This window comes from Lucilia cuprina, chromosome 4, assembly GCF_022045245.1.
Source record: "Lucilia cuprina isolate Lc7/37 chromosome 4, ASM2204524v1, whole genome shotgun sequence".
NCBI classification, from domain to species: Eukaryota; Metazoa; Arthropoda; class Insecta; order Diptera; family Calliphoridae; genus Lucilia; species Lucilia cuprina.
The window spans coordinates 60,223,915-60,249,005 of record NC_060952.1 but is presented as its reverse complement, the minus strand read 5'-3'; the positions used below and the strand labels follow the sequence as shown (position 1 = coordinate 60,249,005).

At 29.1% G+C, this 25,091-nt stretch overlaps 1 protein-coding gene and 1 long non-coding RNA gene across 2 annotated transcripts in view; both read left to right on the top strand.

Annotated features, from left to right (window-relative positions):
* Nucleotides 1-218: 218 nt before the first annotated feature.
* Nucleotides 219-25,091, top strand: part of LOC111689223 (eukaryotic translation initiation factor 4B) — a 67,575-nt gene continuing 42,702 nt past the window's right edge. The window contains exons 1-3 of the mRNA XM_046948789.1: nt 219-366; nt 13,611-14,717; nt 19,375-19,432. Of these exons, the coding sequence (XP_046804745.1) occupies nt 354-366; nt 13,611-14,717; nt 19,375-19,432 (1,178 nt within the window). The 5' untranslated portion in view covers nt 219-353. The remainder of the gene's footprint in view (nt 367-13,610; nt 14,718-19,374; nt 19,433-25,091) is intronic.
* Nucleotides 7,612-9,040, top strand: LOC124419418. The gene is made up of 3 exons (XR_006940573.1): nt 7,612-7,633; nt 8,418-8,569; nt 8,640-9,040. It is a non-coding gene; the product is annotated as an uncharacterized LOC124419418 (long non-coding RNA).

Sequence of the window (25,091 nt, the reverse complement as noted above, 5' to 3'; positions counted from 1 at the left end):
TAGTATATGGGCATTTAAACCGAAAATTCAACTTTTGCATAGTTAGCCGCCGCCGGTCTGAATCTCGATCGGCTTCGCTCTCTGCCCCATTTACGTAGAGCAGAATTATTATTATTAAAACAACTAGCAAAATACGAAAGTGAAGCAAAGCAATGTCGAAAAAATAACTCAAATTACGACGGTGAGTAGCGTACCACATTCTTCTTTCGTAAACCTGCACCGGGACATAGGTTTCTGGCAACACTGAGCAAAAGTGTTGTAATACGAGTAATCAGTACCCAAATCTTTGACAGCACAATATTTATGAAATTTATTATTATAAAAGTGAGTTTTGTGGGGATATATTCGAAAGCATGGCTTCCTCAGGTTTGTAGAGATAATATATATTTTTTTAAATTTTCATAACCAATTTGCTTTTTTAAAATATTTGTTATTAGATTCATTTTTTACTTTTCACATCCAAAGATAATATTACTTCTGAACTAGAATCGTCAAAGCAAATTGTATACGTGGGGATTATTATTTGTTACCAAAAGGTTTTTTAATATATTTTGTGTATGAATTTTAATTTATAGAGAAGGCAAATTGTTAAACTATAAAGTCTTCGTCGAAGAACCGTTCTTATTTGTTTGCACATGAAATCTGTTTGAGTTTAATATATCCTAAGTCTTTGTTCATTAATTTTCGCTAGGTTTCTTCGAGGTTTCGTTAACTGTTTTTATGTCGTTAGTTTCAACGAACAATAGTTGCAGCTGTTTTAAGTAAAAATGTAGATAACAGTGCTTTTCTTCAAGAACTTACAATTCGACCTATACCATCGAATAATTGGAACTTCCATATACAACTGGTGTACTGGTCTCAGAAATGTCTTATAGTGTTTTGTTTTGCACTCAAACTTAATAAAAGGAAACTTCACACTATTACAATTTACGTACGTAAATCCACTCGAAGACCATAAGGTCCATCTTGGTTCCCTTCAATGAGTGAATATTCAAAAACAAAAACACTACAGTAAATCCACTCGGAGACCGTAACGTCAATAGTAATTCCCTTCAAAGAATAGAGATTCAAAACAAAAGCACTATAAAAAAAGAAAAGAAGAAAGATAGGTATATGCTATTTGCTCATCTCCGCATAATCCGGTATAATGCTGTCCAATTTATTGACAAGGGCCCTATAGTATTTTAATAGCCCCTATAATATTTTCCATGGACATGTCCCTCAGTATGTCTGTTGAAGTTACGGTAGAGTGCGAATGGATTGAAAATCGTCGATATCGGTCATCAATTTCTGATAGGCCTCATACAAGGAGACCCCCGCAGATTTAACGGGCATATCTCTTATGAGAGTTCGAATATAGCGATGACATACCTTAACAGTTAATGCTGGCTTAAAAATACGAATAATGCTATGAAACTCGACACAAACAATTTACTTTAAGACTCATTACTAGCTAAATTGACCCTACCACCTTTAGAAAATTACTTTAACGGTCGTTACTGTTCCTTGCAAGCCAAAATCCCTTAACTAAATCGTATGTAGTTCGGTCTATAATTAACCATAGCCAAAACTATAAAAATATTTTTTTATATATTAATTTGTAATAGGTTTATATAAATTTTCGCGTTTTTAACCCTTGTATGATCAAATAAAATATTGGTAGTATTTTTAAATTTTTAAAGCAAAAATAAGCTTTAAAACAGCACATTAGCAATTAAACGGGCAAGTTATGTTAAAATTAATTAATGGCAAATATTTCGCAACAAATTCGTCTAATTTAAATTTATTATATTTTTCTTAACATTTTTAACTATATTATTTTATTTTTAATTAAAGACTAGAGTATTCAAACGATTACTCGTTCGAATAAATGAAAATTGTCAAATTTCAAATAACGAATAAACCGAATAATTTCTATCAATTAACCGATTAAGAAAAACTCACTTTTTAGCAGTAAAATTACTATGTATTTCCTACAAATTTAATATTTTTATAATAAATGTTCTTTTTTTCTTAATTTCTTAATCAATTTTCTATAATAAAGAAAATTTATTTGATGATTTTTGAAAAGAAATCATGGAAATAATTATATCGCTTTTATTTTTACAACCAGTTTTTTTTTGGAACATTGTGGTATTCTTAAGTATTTCTAATAAGTTTTTAGCAACAGTTATAGTTGAATTAATGTTCAATGGAACGTATGAATTCTAGAACTCGTTGAAAATCTTAAAAACAGTAATGTCTTCATATAGAAAAGCATTTCATATAAACAGGAATAATTTCTAGTATTTGATAAAAAACTAAACAAAGCATGAAAGTGAAAGATGTGAAAATAATATTTTTGTTTATAAACCGTGCAAAAGTTATTTTCAAACATGAAAAATCTATGCGTACAGGAAACTGTGGACCATTAGTATTAACTCTGTGTACTCTGTTTTTCATAATCAGCTCTTATGCTCCTGTAAAAGGACTTTAATGTTAATGTTCAAAAGATGGAATTCCAAATTTATATTAAAAAGTTGGTTATAATATTAATTTCAAATGTAGCTGAGTTCCTCTGCTTCGAAATAATATAATTAATTTCAAATTATCAAGATCATCAGGAAAGAATTGGAAATCTTAAAGAAAATTTGTCACAAAAAAGTATTTAAGAGTCGAAAATGAAACCTTTTTAAATTTAATTTCTTTTTCGTTTTTTCTCTAAGTGAGACAGGTAAATAATATAGATAGAATATACAGATTCCCAACTTTCATTAAATACCAATATTAGAATTATAAAATACATATAATTATTTTAAATATTCGTTTTTAGTCCTTTAAACTTTGAAATCCTTTTATAAGGACATAAAAATCTGAGTACGCAATTCTAAAGGTAGAATCTATTTTCACATACTTATCAACTTTTCTATGAGTGAATGCTTTTTTTAAAATTGTTACAGGATGTATATGAAGAAAATTATTGTTAAAAGCAATAATAACATCTAGTTTCCTTTTATTCGAATAACCGAATAATTTTTAATTATCCGATTATTAACCGGCTAACGCAAAACCTCAAATAATTATTTGTCGAAAAAACCGAGTAAGACAAAAACCCGAATAATTGAATACCCTATTAAAGACCCTATAAAAGTTTGAACCAAAAAATAATATTAAAAAAAGTCTTTTAAATGTATATTTTAATTAAACGGGCAAGTTATAGCGAAATAAATTTGTTGTAAATACATCCCAATATTATGGCATAATTTCTAGTTTTTATATTTTTCTCAACACTTTAAACCAATTTGTTTTATTCTTAAATGAAGTCTCGAAAAAAATTCAGATTATATTCTTTAAAATGTAAATTTTTAACTAATACCCAAAATCTAGTACTTATGAGATACACAAAATCTAGTACTTATGAGATTTCGAGCCAAATCTAGTTGATTTTAACTAGATTTCCCATACAAAACAAAATCTAATTCGTAACTAGATTTCGTTAAAATCTACTCAAAATCAAGACTAAAAGAGAAAAACAAAAAGAGGAAACAAAAATTAAAATGTCGACAAAATTTTAATAAATTGAAAAAATAAAAAGTAATGTTATATTTCAATATCTAATTTTTTATTATAAATAAAATATTAATAAACATTTTTTCTTCTTATTTTTTATATCAAACACAATATCACAAAATATTAGAAAAAATTAAATCTTAAATGCCAAAAATAATAAGTGTAAACGATCAAGATTTTAAAAAAGATTTTAAATAAAATCTGCTTAATTTCGTGTATGTGTGAATGGGAGTATAAACTAAATTTTTATTTTAAAACTAATTGATGGCAAATATTTTCCAATAGATTGGTCGATTTTATATATTTTGCTCATCACTAACCATTTTCGTTTTCATTAAGATTATATTTTTTTAATAATGTGTAGTTTTAACCATGGTATAAATATATTAGAAGGTAGTTTCAATTTGCCTTAATGTCAGTCTGATTAACCATCTGACAAGAAAGGCGATTTGAAGTTTATGTATAAAATAAAGCTACCATATTCATGAATATTAATCCCACATTTCATTTTAAATATTCAAACTTAAAATAAATAACAAATATTTTAATTCAAATAAAAAAAATTTTAACACAACAAAAAAATATTTTTATAAAAATGAGCTGTCTTTTTCCGAAATGCGAAAGCAAGAAACACCATTCAAGCGTTTCAAATATACATTTCTTTAAAATACCTATTATACCGTATATACGCAAAGAATGGCTAAAGGTACGTATGTTAGATTTTTGGTTGAAGTTTATTCGTAATATTTCCATTTGAAAGGTGTGCAATATCGAAGAAGACGATTTGCCAGGTGAACCTTTAGTATGTTCCCTACATTATTATAATTATTGAGATAAAGTTAAGTAAGTAAAACATAATAAAAATCATTATTAATTCCACTAAAGCTTAATTACATTTTGATTTAAAAAGAACGCATTGCAAATAAGATTCAAATTCAACAGCCACTTATATATATCGTTGTACATCATTTATGAATTACACATATATGTTTAAAAATTTCTCAATGTATTTTACACTTTTTCTTAATATGGCAACGCTCTTTTGAATATTTACACAAATAATAAACTTCAAACATCTCCTTTCTTGTCAACAAATTCATATTGAAACAACCTTCTATATTTTTAAATCATGGTTTTAACTAAACGGGCAAGATATATTAAAGTTTACTGAAGGGAAGTATTTCTCAATATATTGGTCTAATTTCGATTATTTATATTTTTTTTCAAAATATTTACCATTTCAAAATATTTACCATTTTTGCGACTTATAAACAAATTCAGATCATATTATTTCTTAATAATGTCAATTTTTAATTAAAATTAATTGATGGCAAATATTTTTCAATATATTGGTGAGATTTTGAGTTTTAACATTTTCTTCAACACGTTTAACCGCTTTGTTTAATTCTGAAATTCTTAAATTAATTGTATAAAAATTGAAAAAAAAAATCAAATCCGCAATTGAGAGGGAACTGAATGAATTATTTTATAGTGTCCAGAAACTCAGTATCCTGAATGTAATTCCTAAGAATCTTCCAATCAGTGTTGGAAGAAGTCATGGGATTTTCTCACCCATATTTTTGGTCTAATTTTGATTTTTAATATTTTCTTCAACACTTTTAAACATTTTCGTTTATTTCTTATTGAAATCAATATACAAATTCTAATCAAATAATTTTTTAGTAAATAAAATAAATCTCATATAATTTACACATCAGCCATACTTTTTTATATTTAATGTTTCACAAGTAAAATCTATATTATAATCAATAATTTAAATAAGAATGGGGATCCGAAAACATACGACAAAAATCGTAAAAAATTGGCTTTCAGCTCAGATTTTTCAAACGATGCAAAGGCTAACTCAATGCCCGAAAATCAATCTAATTGAAAATTTATAAAAAAAAGTTTTGCGCAATTCGATAATTCATCAAGAAATATATATTTAGACAAATAGAACGATTCTTTCTAAAACTAAGACGTTTTCCCGCAGGGCGACTACAACCAAGGCCAGTCTTATTTTCCATTCGATTAACAAAAGGAGTACTTGTTTCGAACTTTTTATTAATAACTATCCTAGAAGAGTACTTTTTTGGAATTTTTCGAATTCTATTGTCATTAAATTATCCTGTATTAGAGCAGTTTTATGAGGGGTTCAACTAGGGTTGCCAGCTTGGCTGGACTTGGCTGGATTGTTCAGCTTTTTTGGTGCTTGTCCAGTTTCAAGCTAAAAATTAATTTGTCCAGCCAAATATACAATTTTTAGTATACTACAATAACTTGGCAATAATTTTTATGTTGTACTTTTGTTTTTAGTATTTATGTGACAGACTTAACCGAAAAAATGTAAGTTTAGATAATTAAATTGTAAAGAATGCAATAAATTCATTTAATTGTAATATTTTGAAATAATTATACATAAAGTCTCTGTTTTAAATATTATTACCTTTTGGTGCACTGATGAGCTTAAAATCACTTTATGGGGCGAACAAATCTTGTTCGTCCTTCCGTTAATATTTTTATAGGAACTACTTATAAAGCACTTATGGTACTTATATGAAAAAACCATTCCAATTTTTATGAAATTTGGTGGGAGTAAATTAAGTCCTCAAAATTAAATTTAAAATTGAAAGTAAAAATGCAATTTCTAGACCTACTTAAAATTCTGTATGAACAGATGCTGTGATAATAAGTCGAAATTTTGAGATAAACCAAAATATATTTATTAGTATAAATCTAACTAATATTCATAAGTAACATAGCTAAGGAAAATGAAAACAAAATACAAAAGTTGTAATAACATTTGAAATCGTACGACGATCAATAATCGCGATACATGCAAATATTTGATACCTTTGGCTTCAACTGTATCATTGGGACCGCGACTTTTAGTTCTTTATTTAGATTTTATGGATAAAGCTGAAAACTAGGTTTTATTTTATCTTGTTAAGTTCTTAATTTTAGCCAGTTCTTCTGCGAATGTGGATGATTGCCTTTACACAGGTAAATAGCTCTGAAGTTATGGATGCAATGCTTACATTCGCTACACGTTATTATAATTGGTCAAATATACCCCATAAAGTCTCTTAACTCATATTTCTAAAGAAATCGTCAAATCTGTGCTTAAATGGGAACTATTTTTAATATAAAAACTGTTTTCCAAAAAGTCCTGTACGGATTTTTTTTTAAATTGCGCTAAAGCGCGTAAACAATTGAGTAATTTTTCAAAATATTTATTAAATATATTAGTAAACAAATCTGCGAAGATGCATATTTTTCTAAAGTATCGCTATATGTCAAAATAACAGCCAAATTAAAATGTTTTTTGTTATTGTGAAAACTTTGTAAAAATTCGGAAATATGGTCAAAACAAAAGTTATTAACAAATTATATTTTATAGAATTTTTGGTTATGGGATGTCGAATAGTATATTTGCATAAAAAGTCCAGAGATATAGGCAGTGTTGAGTCGCGATATGACATATTTTGGTGTATCACTGTGAAATTATTTATACAAAACCAACATTAAAATTTTCTCAGTTTTTTTATGTCCAGTTTTTTTTTGTTTTGTCCAGCTTTTTAAAACCCAATGTCAAGCTTTTTGTGAATCGGAATCTGGCAACCCTAGGTTCAACCCATATGTTAAATTTTCCCAGAATCTTATCAAATTTTGTAATATTTTTGAAAGTGTTGATTTATTTATTAAATATTAATCACAGGTCAACAAATATTAGGCAAAATATTAAAATAAGTATTAAAATCGTTTCTTATTTTGCTTGTTAAACCGGAAATCTAGAAATTTAAAATAATGACATAAAAAATTAGTTTTGCAAGAAAATTAAAAAAAAGAAAATAAAAAAGTTATCAAAATGAAGAATATTTTGAAATAACAGTAAACAACGATACTTTTATATGTTATTTTGAATATTTAATAAGTTTAATTCTTATATATATCCTTTGTAATATCCAGTATAGAAAACTTTAACTTTTAAAAATCAATTTAACAAAATTTTTTAATGTTTGAAAATGGAGTTTTGGAGATGCTGCTAAAATAATGGCCCTTTTTTGACCGCAGAATAAACCAAGTAAGCGTTATCCAATTTGAACAAAAATTCGTACTAGCACGTTTATGAATCTTATAAAGATAAACATAATATTTGTTTGTAAAATTTTTCGAAACTAATTTTCTTATATTTACTTTTATATGTTTTCAGAATCACAAAATGCTCGGGGAAAATTTTAATAACTCAAGCTTTAAGTATTAATTATTGCACATCGTAATGTCTACAAAATTGTCTTTTCAAAAAGAAAAACTCAAAATTGGTTAAAAATTGGTTGAGTTATTAAAATTTCCCCCGAGAATTTTGTGATTCTAAAGACATATAAAAGTAAATGTAAGAAAATTTGTTTTATTTTTTTTTGGCATTGTATACAAAGTGCTATATTTTCTATTTTAATTGATTTATTCAAATCTATATAATTAATAATAATATTATGTGTCAACATTATAATAACAACAACAAAAGTTTATTTCCATTTCGCTTTGAGTTACAAGATAATAATAACTGAATTAACTCTAAACATAACTGTTCGAAACTTCACCAACTTTTTGATTTTCTTATAAAAATCTTAGGTCCTTTTGAGTTCCAAACTATTTTATGGAATATGTTAGTAACTAGTGTACTTTGTAATGAATCCCAAGCGAATTTTAAGCCATTTGCAGGTTGCAATGTTTTCTATAACAGCGAGTTTCGACCCAGCACTTCAGAATGCCGAACAGCATCTTTATTTTCATAAAAAAATGTTCAATAATTTTAATTTTATGTTTTTCTTTATATTTTTTAATTTTCTTTTTTATTACAATTCAAGGCATGTAAAATTGAGAACGTACTTTTCTACTGATTCTACCTCCAACACTTCTACTTTCTCTCGCTGAGTATTGTAAATATTGTTGTCGTCTCTCAAAATCGTAATATTACTTGATTTCTTTCTGAAAAGAAGATTTGTCAATATTAAACAAGGTAATATTCCATGATTTATTTCTGAAATTAATAACTCATTTTTTATATATGTACATCTGTTCCCAAAAAGCATATAGCGCCAATTACCAAACCGCTGCCCAATAGCATAATAAGCATGATACAAATGAGAAATGTTTACAGAAGAAATTGGAAAACATTTAGAGATTTAAACGATTATTATGCAATGTCACGATTTAACAAATATGTGCATATGTATGTGTGTACGTCACATAAGGCTGCAACTTTTGTTGTTGTTTTTTGTTTTTTTTATTTTTTTTTAATTACTTTTATACACAGTGGGACCTCGATTTTCCGTGATGGTCGGGACCGGAAGCATTCTGTATAATCGATTTTCCCGGTTAATTAAGTGCCAACTTTTTCTACATTTTTAATAGATATTTTTATTTATTAATAAATGAATATGTACATATTTATATAAAAATGAAATAAAAAATCCTTGAAGATTTTGTATTCATAAATGATTCAAAAATATAGGAAAAAAATTTTGTCAGAAAACAGTAAACAGTAGATAAGGATTTCATGTTAATAAATTTCTAAAAATAATCGTTTAATGTTGTTTGTCGCTTATTTTCCAAATTAGTATTTTCGTTTTACGGAAATTCCCCTTTTTGATTTGTTGTAATTGTTCATGATTGTTAAAAAAATAACAGAATAACGGATAATAGAGGTAATCACGGTTAAACGATGCTGAAAAATTTAAGTCAATCGAAATTAAAATTATGTCGATGCAAAAAAATGTAGTTTTCCATCACGGATAATTGATGTTGCCGGATAATCGAATCACGGCAATAAAGTCCTACTATACATATACAGTGAATCAATTAAGTAATTTGCCTATATAAAATTTTATAAATTTTAAGAAAAAACTTTATCTGAACAATTATTTTTAGCAAAATAAAGCAATTTGTTTGTTGTATTTTTTAAAGAATATGCTTATATTTTAATATTCTATCATAAAAAGTAAAATCGTTATATTAATTAACGAGATTTTTGATAAAATTTGAACATATTGTTAATTTTTTGGGTCAATAAAGTATTTTGCTTTTTTAGGTTTTTTGATCATTTTTTTAATATTGCTTCATTATTTTATAAAATTTAATATTTTTATTACTCCTATATATTAGAATAACATTTTTTAAATATTTTAGTAGTGGAACGACTAAATTTGGATATTTCTTAACCGATTTATTATCCTATATACCTATCAGAATTTATCAATATTTGACTTAACATGAAATCTATCGTTTCTTTCATTAAATTTCGAAAATAATAAGTAATTCTGAATTGGATACATTATATATTAGATAATCAATGGATTTGGACCTAGAAAAAATGTTTTGTGAGGTAAAAATTTATATATTATAACAAAAATAATCTGGGTTTTGGTCATTTTGTATTGATAAACAAAAACTACATTACGGAAACTCCATCTATTTGGGGAGTAATGAGTAAATTTTATTTAGAATTGTATAATTTGATTCTTATTCAATAAATCTAACACTAAGTACCATCCTAGCCACTCTTAGTATGGGGACATCACCATATACCACTATAGAACTATTAAATGCTAAAATCTTGATTTTCAACCTCATATTTTAAATTCTTAATTTTATGAATAAGATACAGTAGACGTATTTGGATCTGGATAGTTATTCTTGATTTGGGTTCTAAATATATGTAAGTGTATGCATTAGGTGAAAAATATTGCTTTTGTTGATGTTACGGTATGATAACCACCTCTATTTTAAAATATCTAAATTAGGTATTTTTCCTGTACTACACGACAGTTCACTTTACATTGGTTTTAAGCAACCTAAGGTCTGTTTAGAGGTCTAAATTTAAACATAGTGTTCCTCCTAGTTCGTATATAGATTTTGAAAAAGATAAATCAGGAGTCCAATAGTTTTCCTTGGATACAAGTCGCCTCCCTTTGGCAGTTAAAGATTTTAAAAGAGCACATATATTTACTTATACCTGTTTTTTCGAATTTTATTTATGAACAAAAAAAATTATCTTAAAAAAGGTAGGCAAAAAACTTAGTTGATATATGTATGTATGTATGTATGTATGTATGTATGTATGTATGTATGTATGTATGTATGAATGTATGTATGTATGTATGTATGTATGAATGAATGTATGTATGTATGTATGTATGTATGTATGTATTATGTACGTATGTATGTATGTATGTATGTATGTAAGTATGTTTGTTCCTTTAAATTTCTAAGAATTTGCTTCAGGTTTAATTACATGTTTACCCTTTTGCACGTGTGCAAATGGAGTTGGAATACTTACAGTAAGCGTATGAATATACATATGTATATGTATGTCCATTAAGAAAATGCATTTGTGTATGGCTGTATATAGTATATGTATGTATTTTTTGTCCTTTTGGATTTCTAGGAATTTGGTTAAGGTTGTGCGCGAAAAGTTGTCAGTGAAGTTATACTAATAATTTTTATAAAAAACATCATATGTATATGTACATATGTATTTTATTACCTCTCCTTTTTGGTGTGTAAATCTATTTTTACTCTGCTTGTAACTAATATTGACATTACACATATAGGTAAATGGTCTGATCCAAGATCATTAATAACTTTAACAGCTAATATGTTTGATGATACATTAGTTAAAAATAAATCTAATGTCGATGGTTGTTTATGTGGATTTGTCGGAATATAAGTATATTCATGAGGAAATTATATTTGTGTTTCTTTTAGTTGAATTTTCTCATAGAGTTTATTGCCCCATTTGTTATTTATTAAGCATCCCTAATAACCATGTCTGCAGTTTAGTTCACCACCTAATATGAATTTATTGCTACTTAGTATATTAACTTGCGAAGGTCAGATTTAAATTTAAGTTGTTTTGGGAAGTCTGAACCAGTAGTGCCTCCTGGAAAATAACAAGGGTAAATGCCAACTCAGTCATTTCCACAACATACTGTAACACCAATGTTTTCGATAACTTCAGTAGTTTTTGGTGGTAAAGGTTGATGAATAGCATTTTTCTTAATTAATATGGCAACTCCTGTACCTGTATAGCGATCGAATCGATCGATCTATAACAGTAATAACAGTTATGTCTAATATATAATTTATTAAGTCAAGTTTCACATATTAGGCAAATATCACCATGGTGTTTCACTAAGAAATTAAACAAGTTGTTCCTTTGGTATGACTACTACGTGTGTTCGTGCGTGAAATAAAACGAAAAGTGTTTTTAAAAATTTAGTTTAAATAAAAATATTTCTTTATTAAATATTACCTTGTGTCCGTGGATTATTTATACGAATCGTATCTCTTAGCGATTAGGAAGCTAAATGCTATATTTTAATGGCAGATAGTGGCGAAAAATATTTAAGCGGTTTTACTCGTAAGAATTTGAAAAATAAATATCCCCACCCAAGGGTGTAAAAAAGGGAGTGTACTAAATCCTAACAATTATCAAATAATCAAAAAAAAAAAAAAAAAAACATAAATACACGTACAAAAAAACGAATTTAAACAACGGGCATTTCATGATATTAACTTGATTTTATTGTTTATTTATATAAAAATTTAAAGGCAAGGTTGGTAACAACCTGAAATTGCTCTTCACGAGAGCATTTTAGATTTGATATTAATTCAAATGTGATGCCCCATTTACAGATAGAAGAAATATAGTACTTATAAGATTTCGAGTCAAATCTTGTTGATTTTAAGTAGATTTCCCATACAAATAAATATCAATTTCGTAACTAAATTTCGTTAAAATCTACTCAAAATCTAGTTGTTTTTAGTAATTCAACTCTGTTTTTTCCTAAATAATACTTCAAATTAGGACGCTGCACAAGAAAAAAAGAGAAAAATAAAAGAAACAAAAAAGTTAAAATGTCAACAAAATTTTAATAAATTGGAAAACATGAATGAAAAGTTTATTTAAAATAAAAGGTATTGTTATATTTAAATATCATCAAAAAAAAAAAAAATAAATAAATAAATAAATATCCCATTTCTTCTAATTTTTCAATTAAACACAATTTCAAGAAATATTTGCAAAAATGAAATCTTCCTAAATGTCAAAAATAGTATGTATAAACGGTATAGATTTATAAAGAGATTTTAAATGGAGTCTAGTAGATTTCGTGCATGTGTAAATGGGGTATAAGATCTTTTAATTCTTCAAATGAAAACAAATTATTATTGTTATTAACATTATTGTTGATGGATTGACTGTTGATTATAATTCATTCTAGATGTATTTGAACGATTTAGAGTATTTGGGAAATTATTGTTGTAGTTTGTACCATTATTAAATGCTTGTATTCTTTTTCTAGGACACTTTGGTATAGTTTTATGTTAATTAATAGCAGAGTAATTTTGCCTTAGTTCTTTAAGGGTAATTGATTTTCTTTCGAAATAGACGATGAAAATAATATATTCTCTACTACATTCAGCGGAACTAGTCACCATTTTAACATTGATGCATTTAAGGCCTAAATTTATTAGTTGTGTCTTAATAACTGTAGGGTCAGTTTTCTCCAATCCAAAAGGACAGTATTCGTTCTTTTGAGCATAAGTAAAATACTATAATTGAAATTTTTCGGTAAGACCAAGGCATACCTTATCAAAATCTTCTTTATTTGAGCAAAATAACTTCAAACCTATTGAAAATTTTCAAATTCAATATTCAACACATTTTGAAACAATAAACAAAAATACTTGATGAAAAAATACCATGCACATTTTGATTTCAGATCAAAAGTAACAAGAAAATTATGACTTAACACATCAAATGATAATGCATGACTGTAAGTATTAGTTTTGTATACAAATTAATACAAGGTTTCCTTCAGAAAATCACTTAAACACCCATTACTTATTACTAAATTACTATATAGATACAAAATTTGACTAAAATATAGCTTTTATATGCAAAAATTTAGCTTAAAGATTTTTACGATCGGTCTACAATTGGTCATATCTCCCATACTAGGTCCCCTAAAAGTTTTAATAATAATAAATATTTTCAGGAAAAAAAGGAAAGAAAAGTAAAGGTACCGTTATATCTTTGCAATCATTTTTGTCGAATGGTGATGTTCCAGCAGGAACAACGCAAGTGGCTAAAAATATTAGAAATGTTGATGGAGAAGACAGTGACGACGGAGGAAAAGTTCTTACAGTTGTTTGTCAACTTCCAACAGCTCCTCGCGCAAATAGAATATTTGATGATAATTCTATACCTCATAAGGCACCATTTATTGCCTATGTCACTAATTTGCCCTTTGATGTAAAAGAGGATGATATATATGAATATTTTAATGCTAATAATGTTAGGTCAGTAAGACTTCCACGAGAGGACGGAGAAACAGGCAGAGTTCGAGGATTTGGTTATGTGGAGTTTGAAAGCAGAGACGATTTAATACATTCTTTAGGTATACCAGATCCTACAATAAAAGGACGTAGAATTAGAATTGACTTATCGAATGAAAATGAACAAAATTCAAGACAACGTGGAATGAGAAGAGGCTACGATAGTAGTAATGTAGAAGGAAGAGAATCAACTAATTGGAGGCGCGACAATAACCAAAAGCGGGATTCATACAATTTTGGTAATGAAAGAAATTTAAATAGAGATCAAAAGTCTACATCTGATGGTGATTTTAATTCACCTGGCTCATGGCGTCAAAAAAATCTATCTAATTCAACAACAGTATCTTCACCTGATCAAATTCACCAAAAAGATCGATATGCTTCTCAGGAAGATAAAACTAGTACATCCGAACGACCAAAGCTAATGCTGAAGCCTCGAACACTGCCAATTCCAGAACTCGATGTCCAATTGCAAGTCCCTTTCAAATCCAAAATTAATGATGATTCCAAATTTACTGGTACATCGGCAGAAAAGGTTTTTGGATCAGCAAAGCCAGTTGATACTACGGCAAGAGATTTAGAAATTGAAGAACGTTTGGCAGATGTTCGTCGTCAAGATAATCTAAGGAAGGAAATTATCAAAACTACAAATGATTTTAATGAATTAAATATTGCTATGAACGAAAAGGTTACAAACCTTGATCAAAACTGGCGACAACAACAGTATACAACAGATGACAAACATGACAAGAAATATTTAAGAACAGGTAAGTGAGACATTAAATTAATATAAGAATTTAACTAAAAAATTTAATTTATTTTTGTAAATCACCGTAAATTAAACTTACGGCCTTTTTTAAAGTAAAAAAATTGCACAGTGAGCATGTAGGTGTACCCAAGATAATAAACTAAAAATTACAGTGGTACAATTTTATATTTTTATCTTAAAATTAATAGACAGTAACCATTCTTTTCTTATATTTATTTATTGATTGATTTTTTATAAATAATATTTAACAATATGTTTATTATTTATTTATTTGTATTTCTTTTATATTGATTTGTTTACATATTATCTTATTGATTAAAGAGGATGGCAATATATGTGTGTATATTTCTTTTCTACTTTAACATTTTGTTTTGTGAAAATATAGATATTGAATTAATGTATACATAATTGTTTTGGAGGAAAAATTTAAGAAAAAACATTTTTGAAACAATTCCTACTATCCTACTAAATATAAGATTAGGGACTAAAAAAATAGAAAGAGATTACTTCGTTTATATGTTTGAATTCTGAGAGTTTGCATATACTAATAAAATTATCTGTTAAATAATTTAATTTAACATTGACGGTGTGAATTCCAGCAAAAATACCATTGAAGTTTAAAAATCATTTTTAAAAGTTAGTTTTGTTCTACTTGAAGTTCCTTTATGTGACAATTTGCTGACGTCGGCCGTAAAAATATTATCAATTGAAAACAAAAAAAAATTGATTTATTTTTTTTTTTGTTTTCAATAGTTCCGATTTCCTGTTAATTGGGGTATACAATATATGGAATGCAGTTTTGAAGTTTAGTTTTTTATCTTATATAACTAACACCTAGATGCTTTAAATTAAATATTACTAAAAAAAGTAGATAGGAAGTTTTTTATCGTTAAGTTGGGGTTTTTTCAGTGTAAGAAATCGTTAAGTAAAATATCAAAAGTAGAATTTATAAATGAAAACATTATAAAAATATAAATATACATATAGTCTTGAGATGAATGTGTTAAAAATATATATATGATATGTAACATGATTTACAAAAAAGGACCCATTATAGGTCAATTTTGGGAAACATAATTTTTGACCCGATATTTTTGAGGTTTATCTAAAAAATCGGGAAAAATTTCTTTGTAATAAAGTATATAAATTAGATTGTTTAAAAGCCATTTGAGCTTTTAATTAAGGTATAATATGGTTTTGTAAGTATGTATTAAACTTCCAGTAATATTAATAATTAAAATATGCACCCGGCCGTATGCCTGCTATTCAGGAAATCTTCAATCAATAATTAATAAGCGAAGCCGGTGTTGAACATACCATAGAGGAGAAAATCCTTGCGTCCGGCAGTAGGACACATCTTTTGAAATCAAATATCTCTTCAGTTTGACTAGATACAGAATATATACAGTGTCTCTCATAAGTATTCGAATTTAAGTAATAAGAAAAGAAACCAAATTTAATAACATATTTTGTATTCAAAATTAATAAATTAATTTGTTAAATTGTCTAGACAGCCCTTAGCTTTGATATCACGTTTTTTAAAACATTAAAAATTCATATTTACTTAAATTAATTAACCTTTTTTAAAAAAGTCTATAAAATTACTTCACAAAAGTATTCGAATTTTTCCTGTATTTCATATTTGACCATATTTTACGAAACATAAAAATTAGAATCGAATGGTCTTTTTGCTTAAAATTGTTTTAAGAGGTTACTATCAACTGAAAGGATATATTTTTGGCCCATTTGGCCCACAATTTTGGGGCATTTGTACCATCTTTTCATATAAAATCATTAAAATTACGATTTTTGACCACATTTGCCATTTTTTTCTCTTTTTCCAGAGATAAAACCAAAATTTAATATTGGGGTTTAATAGATTCCTTGAGGTGTCTAAAAATAATAATTTTTGTTATAAGGATCTGTTTTTAAACATTCCAAGATATATCTTTGGTATTAAATTATCTGGATCTTAACACCATTTTCATACCACTAGGATCGATATTTTCTGACAAAGTTGGCTAGTATATATTATTGTAGATATAAGAACTAATATATTTTAAATTTTCAAGACATCGGTATACAACTCCAAAACATGCCTTAACAAAACGTGATCCTATACAGTATATTTTAGTTTTTACTACTGATAACATTCATGATTATGTTGCCCATTACATCAACAATGTATGTTTAAAATTTTGGGTTTATTTTGATCATAGTAGATAATATTTAAACAGATATCAATATTTTTGAGTTAGACCATAATTATATGGTGACATTCAGCCTAGAGGCCATTGGTTATAAAAAGAATGATTCCACTATATTGAATGGCGTTTCTTCAAGGCATGCTTGTACACTTACACAATATATTAAAAACTTATAACAGCTGATATCTAAAACAATATATAGAAGACGAGTTTCCCCCAAAAATTGTGACCCTAGTATTATAAAAATATACTTGAGTTCCAATAAATTAAATTAGCGATAGAAGAATGATTCCAATAATATATTTTGGAACGTTTAAATACAGATTCTTGTAACAAAAAATATTGTTTTTAGATATCGCCATTTTAATGATATTACATGAAAAGATAATACAAATGTCCCAAAATTGTGGACCAAATGGTCCAAAAATATATCCATTAGGTTGATAGTTACCCCTTAAAACAAATTTTAGCAAAAAAACATTCGATTCTAATATTTGTGTTTCGTATAATATAGTCATATATGAAATACAGAAAAATTCGTATACTTTTGTGAGGTAATTTTATGGACTTTTTTTTAAATAAATCTAAATTAATTTAATTAAATGTGAATTTTTAAAGTTTTAAAAATCGTGATATCAAAGCTAAGGACTGTCTAGACAATTTAACAAATTTATTTATTAATTTTGCATACAAAATATGTTATTAAATTTGGCTTCTTTTCTTATTATACCTAAATTCGAATACTTATGAGAGACACTGTACCTTAAATAAAAGCTTAATTTTTTGGCTATTAACACATAGAAATTGTAAATAGATTTATATAGACATTTTCCCGATTTCTTTTAGATGAAAAAGAGTCTGGTATATTTTTCGGGAAAACCCCAAAGTCGGTTCATATTTTAGTATCATGGTATATTTTTCGGGAAAACCCCAAAGTCGGTCAATATTTTAGTATCATGTTACATATCATTGGAAAGGTATTTTTATATCCTACACCACTATTGTGGGGAGGGTATTATAAGTTTGTGCTGATGTTTGTAACATACAAAAATATTGGTCCAATATCCACCTTAAAGTATACCGATCGATTCAGAATCATTTTTTGAGTCAATTAAGACATGTCCGTCCGTCCGTCTGTCCGGCTGGCTGGCTGTCCATGTAAACCTTGTGCGCAAGGTACAGGCCGCAATTTTTAAGATAATTTGATGAAATTTGGACCAAGCATACTTTTTGACGAAGCCTATTGAAAATGGTTGAAATCGGTCCATTATTTCACCTAGCCCCCATACCACCGTACCTCCCGATTTGAACTTTTTATGCCATAATTACGTCAAATATTATTTTATCTCTCTAGAAATTGGCACAAATAAGTCTTATATAAGTATAAATGACACTGCAGATTTTCGTAAGGATCGGCCCTTATTTGACCCTAGCCCCCATACAACCCCCCTTCAAAAAATGTCTTAAACGTCTAAAATTGACTTGTAACCATTTGTATCGCAATGAAACTCAACAAAATTAACTGTTATTTGAAAATATATCCTTTTCCAAAATTTACCGAGGATCGGCCCATATATGGCCTATATAAAGACTCATTTAGACATTTTTGCTTAATATTTGCTTAAATATTTTGGAATTATGGTAATATTCAACATAAAAGATTCTTTATAAAAAAATTTAAATATAGTCATGGTGTAGGGTATTATATGGTCGGCCATGCCCGACTATACTTTCCTACTTGTTAATAAAAATATATTATATTTTAATCCTCTCAAAATGCTCTATATTACTTTTTTTTTGAAATGTGACTTGTTCCAAAAAATATATTTGTTCAATTCACAATCAAGTTGTACATTGTACCTACTAAAGTTTAGTAACAGTGATTGTGAACAGATCTTTGCAGCAAGTCATAAGTTTATGTTCTCAATGAAAAAAAAATCAATCAAAACAAAATACACATAACAATGTCAAAAGAAAAAAATCAAAAAATATTAAATTAATTAAAAATGCGAAATAATCCAAATTAATTTCTTTGAATTTTCAATTCTTTTATTTTCTATATTCCACATTTTAAACTAATAAATAAACTGTTTTTAATAAAATTTTAGTTTTTTGTTTTTGTAAACAGCTGTTTGTTTTTGATTTCAGTGTTACCACTTTATCGTTTTTTATGCAAAAATCGTTTGAATTTTTGTTTATATATTGAAATAAACAATTGGCAACACTACAATTTATTACAACATTCGAAAAACATATGAAAAATTGTCGTATGAGTTGTATAGAGCTTTTGCATAGAAAATACCAACAACATTGTTATGACTATTGTAGCAGCTGCTGACATACAACGCATACAACGCTACAACATCGATTGTGAATTGAACAATTATATTTCAATCCCTCGTGTCTCTACAAAATACATATTAAAAGTTATTAAAATTTTAATTTCAGATAAACACCGTGAAAATGCTAGAGATAATCGGAAAAAATATCAAGATAGGAGTGAAGGGTAAGTGAAAAGATATTTTCTTGCTTTATTTGTATTTGTTTTACGAAAAATCAAACGAGCTTTTTAGGGACATATATATTTGGTATTACAGATAATTTCATTAATATATGTATATGATTACAATAAGAGAAATTCATGTAAACTGATTCAAACAATTACCCGTACAGTATGAGTTCAAAAATATATCTTGTAATATTTTCGAAAACATTGTCTGTACCCCGTTTCTGTATGTTTTGCATAAACAAAAATTACTTACATATTCCTATGTTTTTTTTTTGTAAATTAATTGTTAACTGCATAGTGGAAAATTCCGATTAAAAATCTATAACTTCTTTATTTCTTTAAATAAATAGCTGACATTTTCTACAAATATATCTCATAGGTAAAGTTTGTTTGGTACTGACAAGGGCATTATCGGTTGAATACAAGTGACCCCCCAAAAAACTCCTAAATATTCATAAATACATTAAATATGAAGCAATTTCCATGAAATTTAGCACAAGTCACTTTTATGCACCCATAAATTTTACGGTATAGTATGGCGGATATCGGGTCATATTTGACCCTAATCCCCGTATAAGGTTTTTATATGCTGATAATTGGGTTAAAATACTAGTAAAGCAAAGAAATTTGACACAAAATATTATAGGAACCTATACGTCTCGACCTAATTTTCTGCCAATCGGTCCATAATTCACCCTACTTACCATATAAGGTCCCCTTCAGATAATTACTTTAACGCTCATTACTGGTAAAAAAGTATCTGTATGGCAATGAAATTTGAAACAAACAAGTTCTATAGGAACCTAAAATTCACTGTAAAATTTTATGAGAATTCGTACATAATTGACTCTACATCTCATATTAGGTTCCTTGCAAAAAATTACTTTAACACTTATTACTGGCTTTTAAATATCTGTCTTGCAATGGAATTCGACACAAACATGTTTTATACGAACATAAATATGTGTATCAAAGTTTATGACAATCGGTCCATAATTGGTCCTATGAAAAGGTCCTTAAGAAATAGGATTTAACTGAGTGATATCAGCATAAACATAAATATAAACATAAACAAGTTTATAGGCGGTAAAATCCTTCTGTCAAATTTTATTTAGTTCAGTCCATAATTGATCCTTCCGTCCTCCATTTGGTTTTGTACTATTGATAATATGTCGTCCCGTTCTCTATTTGTATGAAGTTGAAATATATGGAAAAGTTCAGCATTGATGATGAAATTTATAATACCTATTCCTGATAAATACCAGTAGTAGATATAATGTTCACCCAATCTCTTATAACCTATTTTCCTTTTCTAGGGCCTTTCAAAATTTGGATTTCTATAGCTTTTTTAGTTTTTAAAGTAGGCCACAATCACTTTTTTATCGGAAGAATGTAAACCGCACAAAATCGCAATAAACACATGGAACGATCACTTACTAAGACTACTTTAATATACAGTTAATCACAAAAAGAAGTATACAGATTTAAGATATTATTTAAAAAAAGTAACACATTTATTTATTAAAAAAAATTATAATTATTATTTTCCACTACTTTTGTTCTGGATATTTTTGTTTGAGTTCTCATTTAAGTTGAAGTTAAATAGGTGCAAAATTTACGTCAAAAAAGTATACAAATCATTTCAATGTACATATATTTGGTTTAATGATATTGACAAAATTATGAAAATTTTACCTGTTTGAATAAAATTACTTTATAAAAAAATGTTTTGTACACAATAACTTGGAAAAAATCTACTTTTAGATCAGAAATTTTGAAACTTGGGCTGATTGGCTCCGGAAATAATTAATAAAACAGTTTTTCTCATTTCTACGAAATATTTTCAAATCCTCCGATTTCCAAAGTATAAAAAAATCCTACTAACCATACCTTGATATACCCGAGGCATTCCCCCGACAGCCGGTTCTACGTACTGGAATGACCCGAATTATTCGGCCAAGGGCTGTCAAAACCAGCAACAACAATACAATTTTCTGCTGCGGAGCAACATCTTCCGGCATTGCTGCTCCGCATCCTTTTGCTCCGTGCCGGAATTGAGTTAAAACCCGAACCATGGTTCTGCACAGTTTGCCAGAACCGACTGCACCATATGTCCATCCAATTAAAGTGCAACTCTTGTTTGGGCTGGTGTCAGCTCAGGAACTGCTACGGACTTAACGATAATCGAAAGTGGTCGGAAAATTTCGTCGCCCCATGCTGCTTACAACAACGGCAAGATTCATCAGCGAAGTCGACAATAACATCGTCATCTTTCTACGCTACCCCTCCGCTCTCTCCCTTGCAATCACAACAACAGCAGCAGCAACAATAATTACCGTCGCCGCTTACACCCTCGATTGCACTCCGGAGACCTGGGATGATATCCATATTGCAGTTCAACTGCAATGACCTCCAAAACAAAATTTCAGAGATAACCCGATATATGCAGCACAACAACATCGTGGCCGCTGCGGTTCAAGAGACTAAACTGACGAACAAATCCAGTCTGCAAAGTTGTAACAGATACAACATTTTCCGAAAAGACCGCACCAGAACTAACGGTGGAGGCATTGCTTTCATCATTCACAACACCGTGCAGTATAGAATTGGTAAATACATACAAAGTATAATATCTTGAAGTATAAGGTATTGCAGTAAGATCAGGACAAACTGACTTAGAGCTCTATAATGTCTATATTCCGCCAGTAGCCTGCTGTCCAGCAGGCTACCGTCTTGGCATCAGGACTTTGTTAGACAGCGAAATGCGTGTTGTCCTAGGGGACAACTTCCCAGCAGAAGCAACCAGGCTTGCAGATGAAAGAGATGACATCCGAAATACCAACAGCAAACACTCACCCAGCTGAATATTGAAATCAGCAGGTTGGTAAATGAGGACAAGCGGAAAAGATGGATAGATCAATTGAAGAACTGCAACCTGAGTTCGGGTGTTAGTAAGTTGTGGTCTACAGTTCGATCTCTCTCTAACCCGACGAAGAAGGATGACAGGGTCGCTATTAAGTTTGCAGATATCCCCATTTCCGAAGACGCGACACATGGACAATCATACAGGCTGATTTCCCTCCTATCACCAGTCGCGAAGACTCTTGAGGAGCTTCTCCTCCCCTAGCTGTCCAGCCACCTAACAGCAGCTCGTCACCAGCATGGCTTCCGCAAAATGCACAGCACCACCACTGCATTAACCGCCATTGCCACTCAGATCTCACAAGCCTTAAATCAGCAGAGGCCCTGTGAAAGGACGGTCCTAGTTGCTCTCGACCTGTCGAAGGCCTTTGACACTGTCAGTCACGCCACACTCTTCGCGGATATCCTGCAATCCACAATGCCCAACAACACGAAGAGATGGATCGTAAATGCGGACGACTGTACAATCATGGCGACGGGCCACAACATTGATGAATTATGCGTTCTGGTGAATGGTTATCTCCGGGCTGCTTGCAAATTACCTCGGAACATCGCCTGCACGAGGAAACGAAGGTCCTTCCAGTCAAGGAACACAATGTCATGTTGACTAAACAGTTCCTCCTAGGATGTCATCGGAGAAGTCATCCAAATTTTAACATTACATAATTGGATACTCCCCCGAGGCATGTCAGGAAGGATCTTCGTATATACGAGGAACACATATGCATATATGGGCAGCTTTAATCGACATTTATAGAGACGCCATAAATTCCGCGGATACCGTATGAACGTCGTACTTGGAGGTCGCCCACCGCCCATAGGAGACACGGAAGGAAACCTGCCGCGGAAAACAAGTGTAGTTCTGGCACAACTAAGATCGGGATGGAGCAACAGGCTCAATGCCTACTGGTCACGTATAGACCGTGCCGTCCCCAACGAATGTCCTGCACGTGGTCTGGGTCCTCATGATACCCATCACATATTCAACTGCTCAGCCAACCCTACTTCACTCAGTCCAATCCAGTTGAAGTAGCCCAATTTTTAGGCCTGGACATTGATGTAGAACCCCCAACTATATTATTGTATAGTTTTAGCTGTTACAACAACAATATACCCGAGACAATAACCATGTTTTATGGATCGGGCATTTTATTTGTTCTAGTAACAAATTAAGACGTATCCTTATTCAAAATTGTTCAATTGCAATTATTGTAAAGAAATAATTACTTTAACAGTTAAAATATCGTCTTCTAATGCATCATAATGAACAAACAAGGGATATTATTGAATATCCGATCCAAAACTCCGGGGGTTTAAATAACAAGATGGCCTTAAATATAAATATAAAGTGGATTTTTTTCCAAGTTATTGTGTAAAAATATTTTATTATAAAGTAATATTCAAACAGGTAAAATTTTCATAAATTATTTCTGTATACTTATTTTTGTGATTAACTGTACTTGCTAATTTACAAAGAAAAACTTAAAGGAAAAATCATAACCTTCATTTATGTAAAGATGTCTAATACCCCATCTACACATACACAAAATGGAGCAAAATCTACTTCGTAACTAGATTTCGTTAAAATCTACTCAAAATCTTATAGTTTTAAGTGATGCAACTCTGTTTTTTGCTGAATAATACTAAAAAATACGACGCTGTACACGAAAAAAGAGATAAACAAAAAGAGGAAACTAAAATTTAAAGGTCGACAAAATTTTAATAAATTGAAAACCATAAATGAAAACTTCTTTTAAAATAAAAGGTATTGTTATATTTCAATACCTAATTTTTTATTATAAATAAAATATTAATAAATATTGAAATCTACTAGATTTCGTGTATGTGTAAATGGGGTATAAATTCTAATTTTAAAACCTTAAAACGACAAGCAAAATATTATCATCTTTGCATATGTATAAAAAGTCACAGTCATCAAAAATTTATCAGAATTTAATAATTTAATGAAATCATTTTTGGCCGGAATTGACCACCGTGCACTGTGAGTGATAAACAAGGCGATATTGTGTTATTAGAATCAGGGTTGTTCCCAGACGTGAGTAGTGATATCATGTCTAATGCTTTGGTTCTACTCGAAAATTGGGCCAGAGACCTAGAAGTAAACAAGCAAGACAAAACCAATATTCCAAGTTTCAACTTGCCGCGGTTAAAAAATGCGAAATACCATAATCCAACAATGCCAAATATCTAGGAATTATTCTAGACTCCAATCAGGGAAACTCAACATCCAACACAGAGTCGAAGGCAACGGTTGCCTATTATACCTGTCGTAAGATGTTTAGAATGGAATGGGAACTTAGTCCAACCCGCTAGCTTATAAGCCGCTACCTTGTTAGCTAGCCGTTTTATAGGTTTTGAGCAAAACTTTAAATTTGTAAAATTTTGGTAACCTCTTTATTTATTAATCTTGTACTACCGATATTTTAGAAAATTCAAAAAGTATATTTTGAAGAACCATAAAGTACCAAAAAGTCCCCTTCTATAGGGTCTCACCTTATCCGCTCAATTTCATGTTTCTGAGTCTAATATTACAAAAATTTCAAAAAGTACCTTCTGAAGAAAGAAAAAGTACAAAAAAATTGCCTAATTCAGGTTCTCACTTAATCCTGGTCAAACATGCTTAATTTCAATAATCAATATTATATGCCAAAAGTACATTTTGATGACGAAAAGTACCAAAAACACCCCTTTTATGGGATCTCACTTTTTCCAG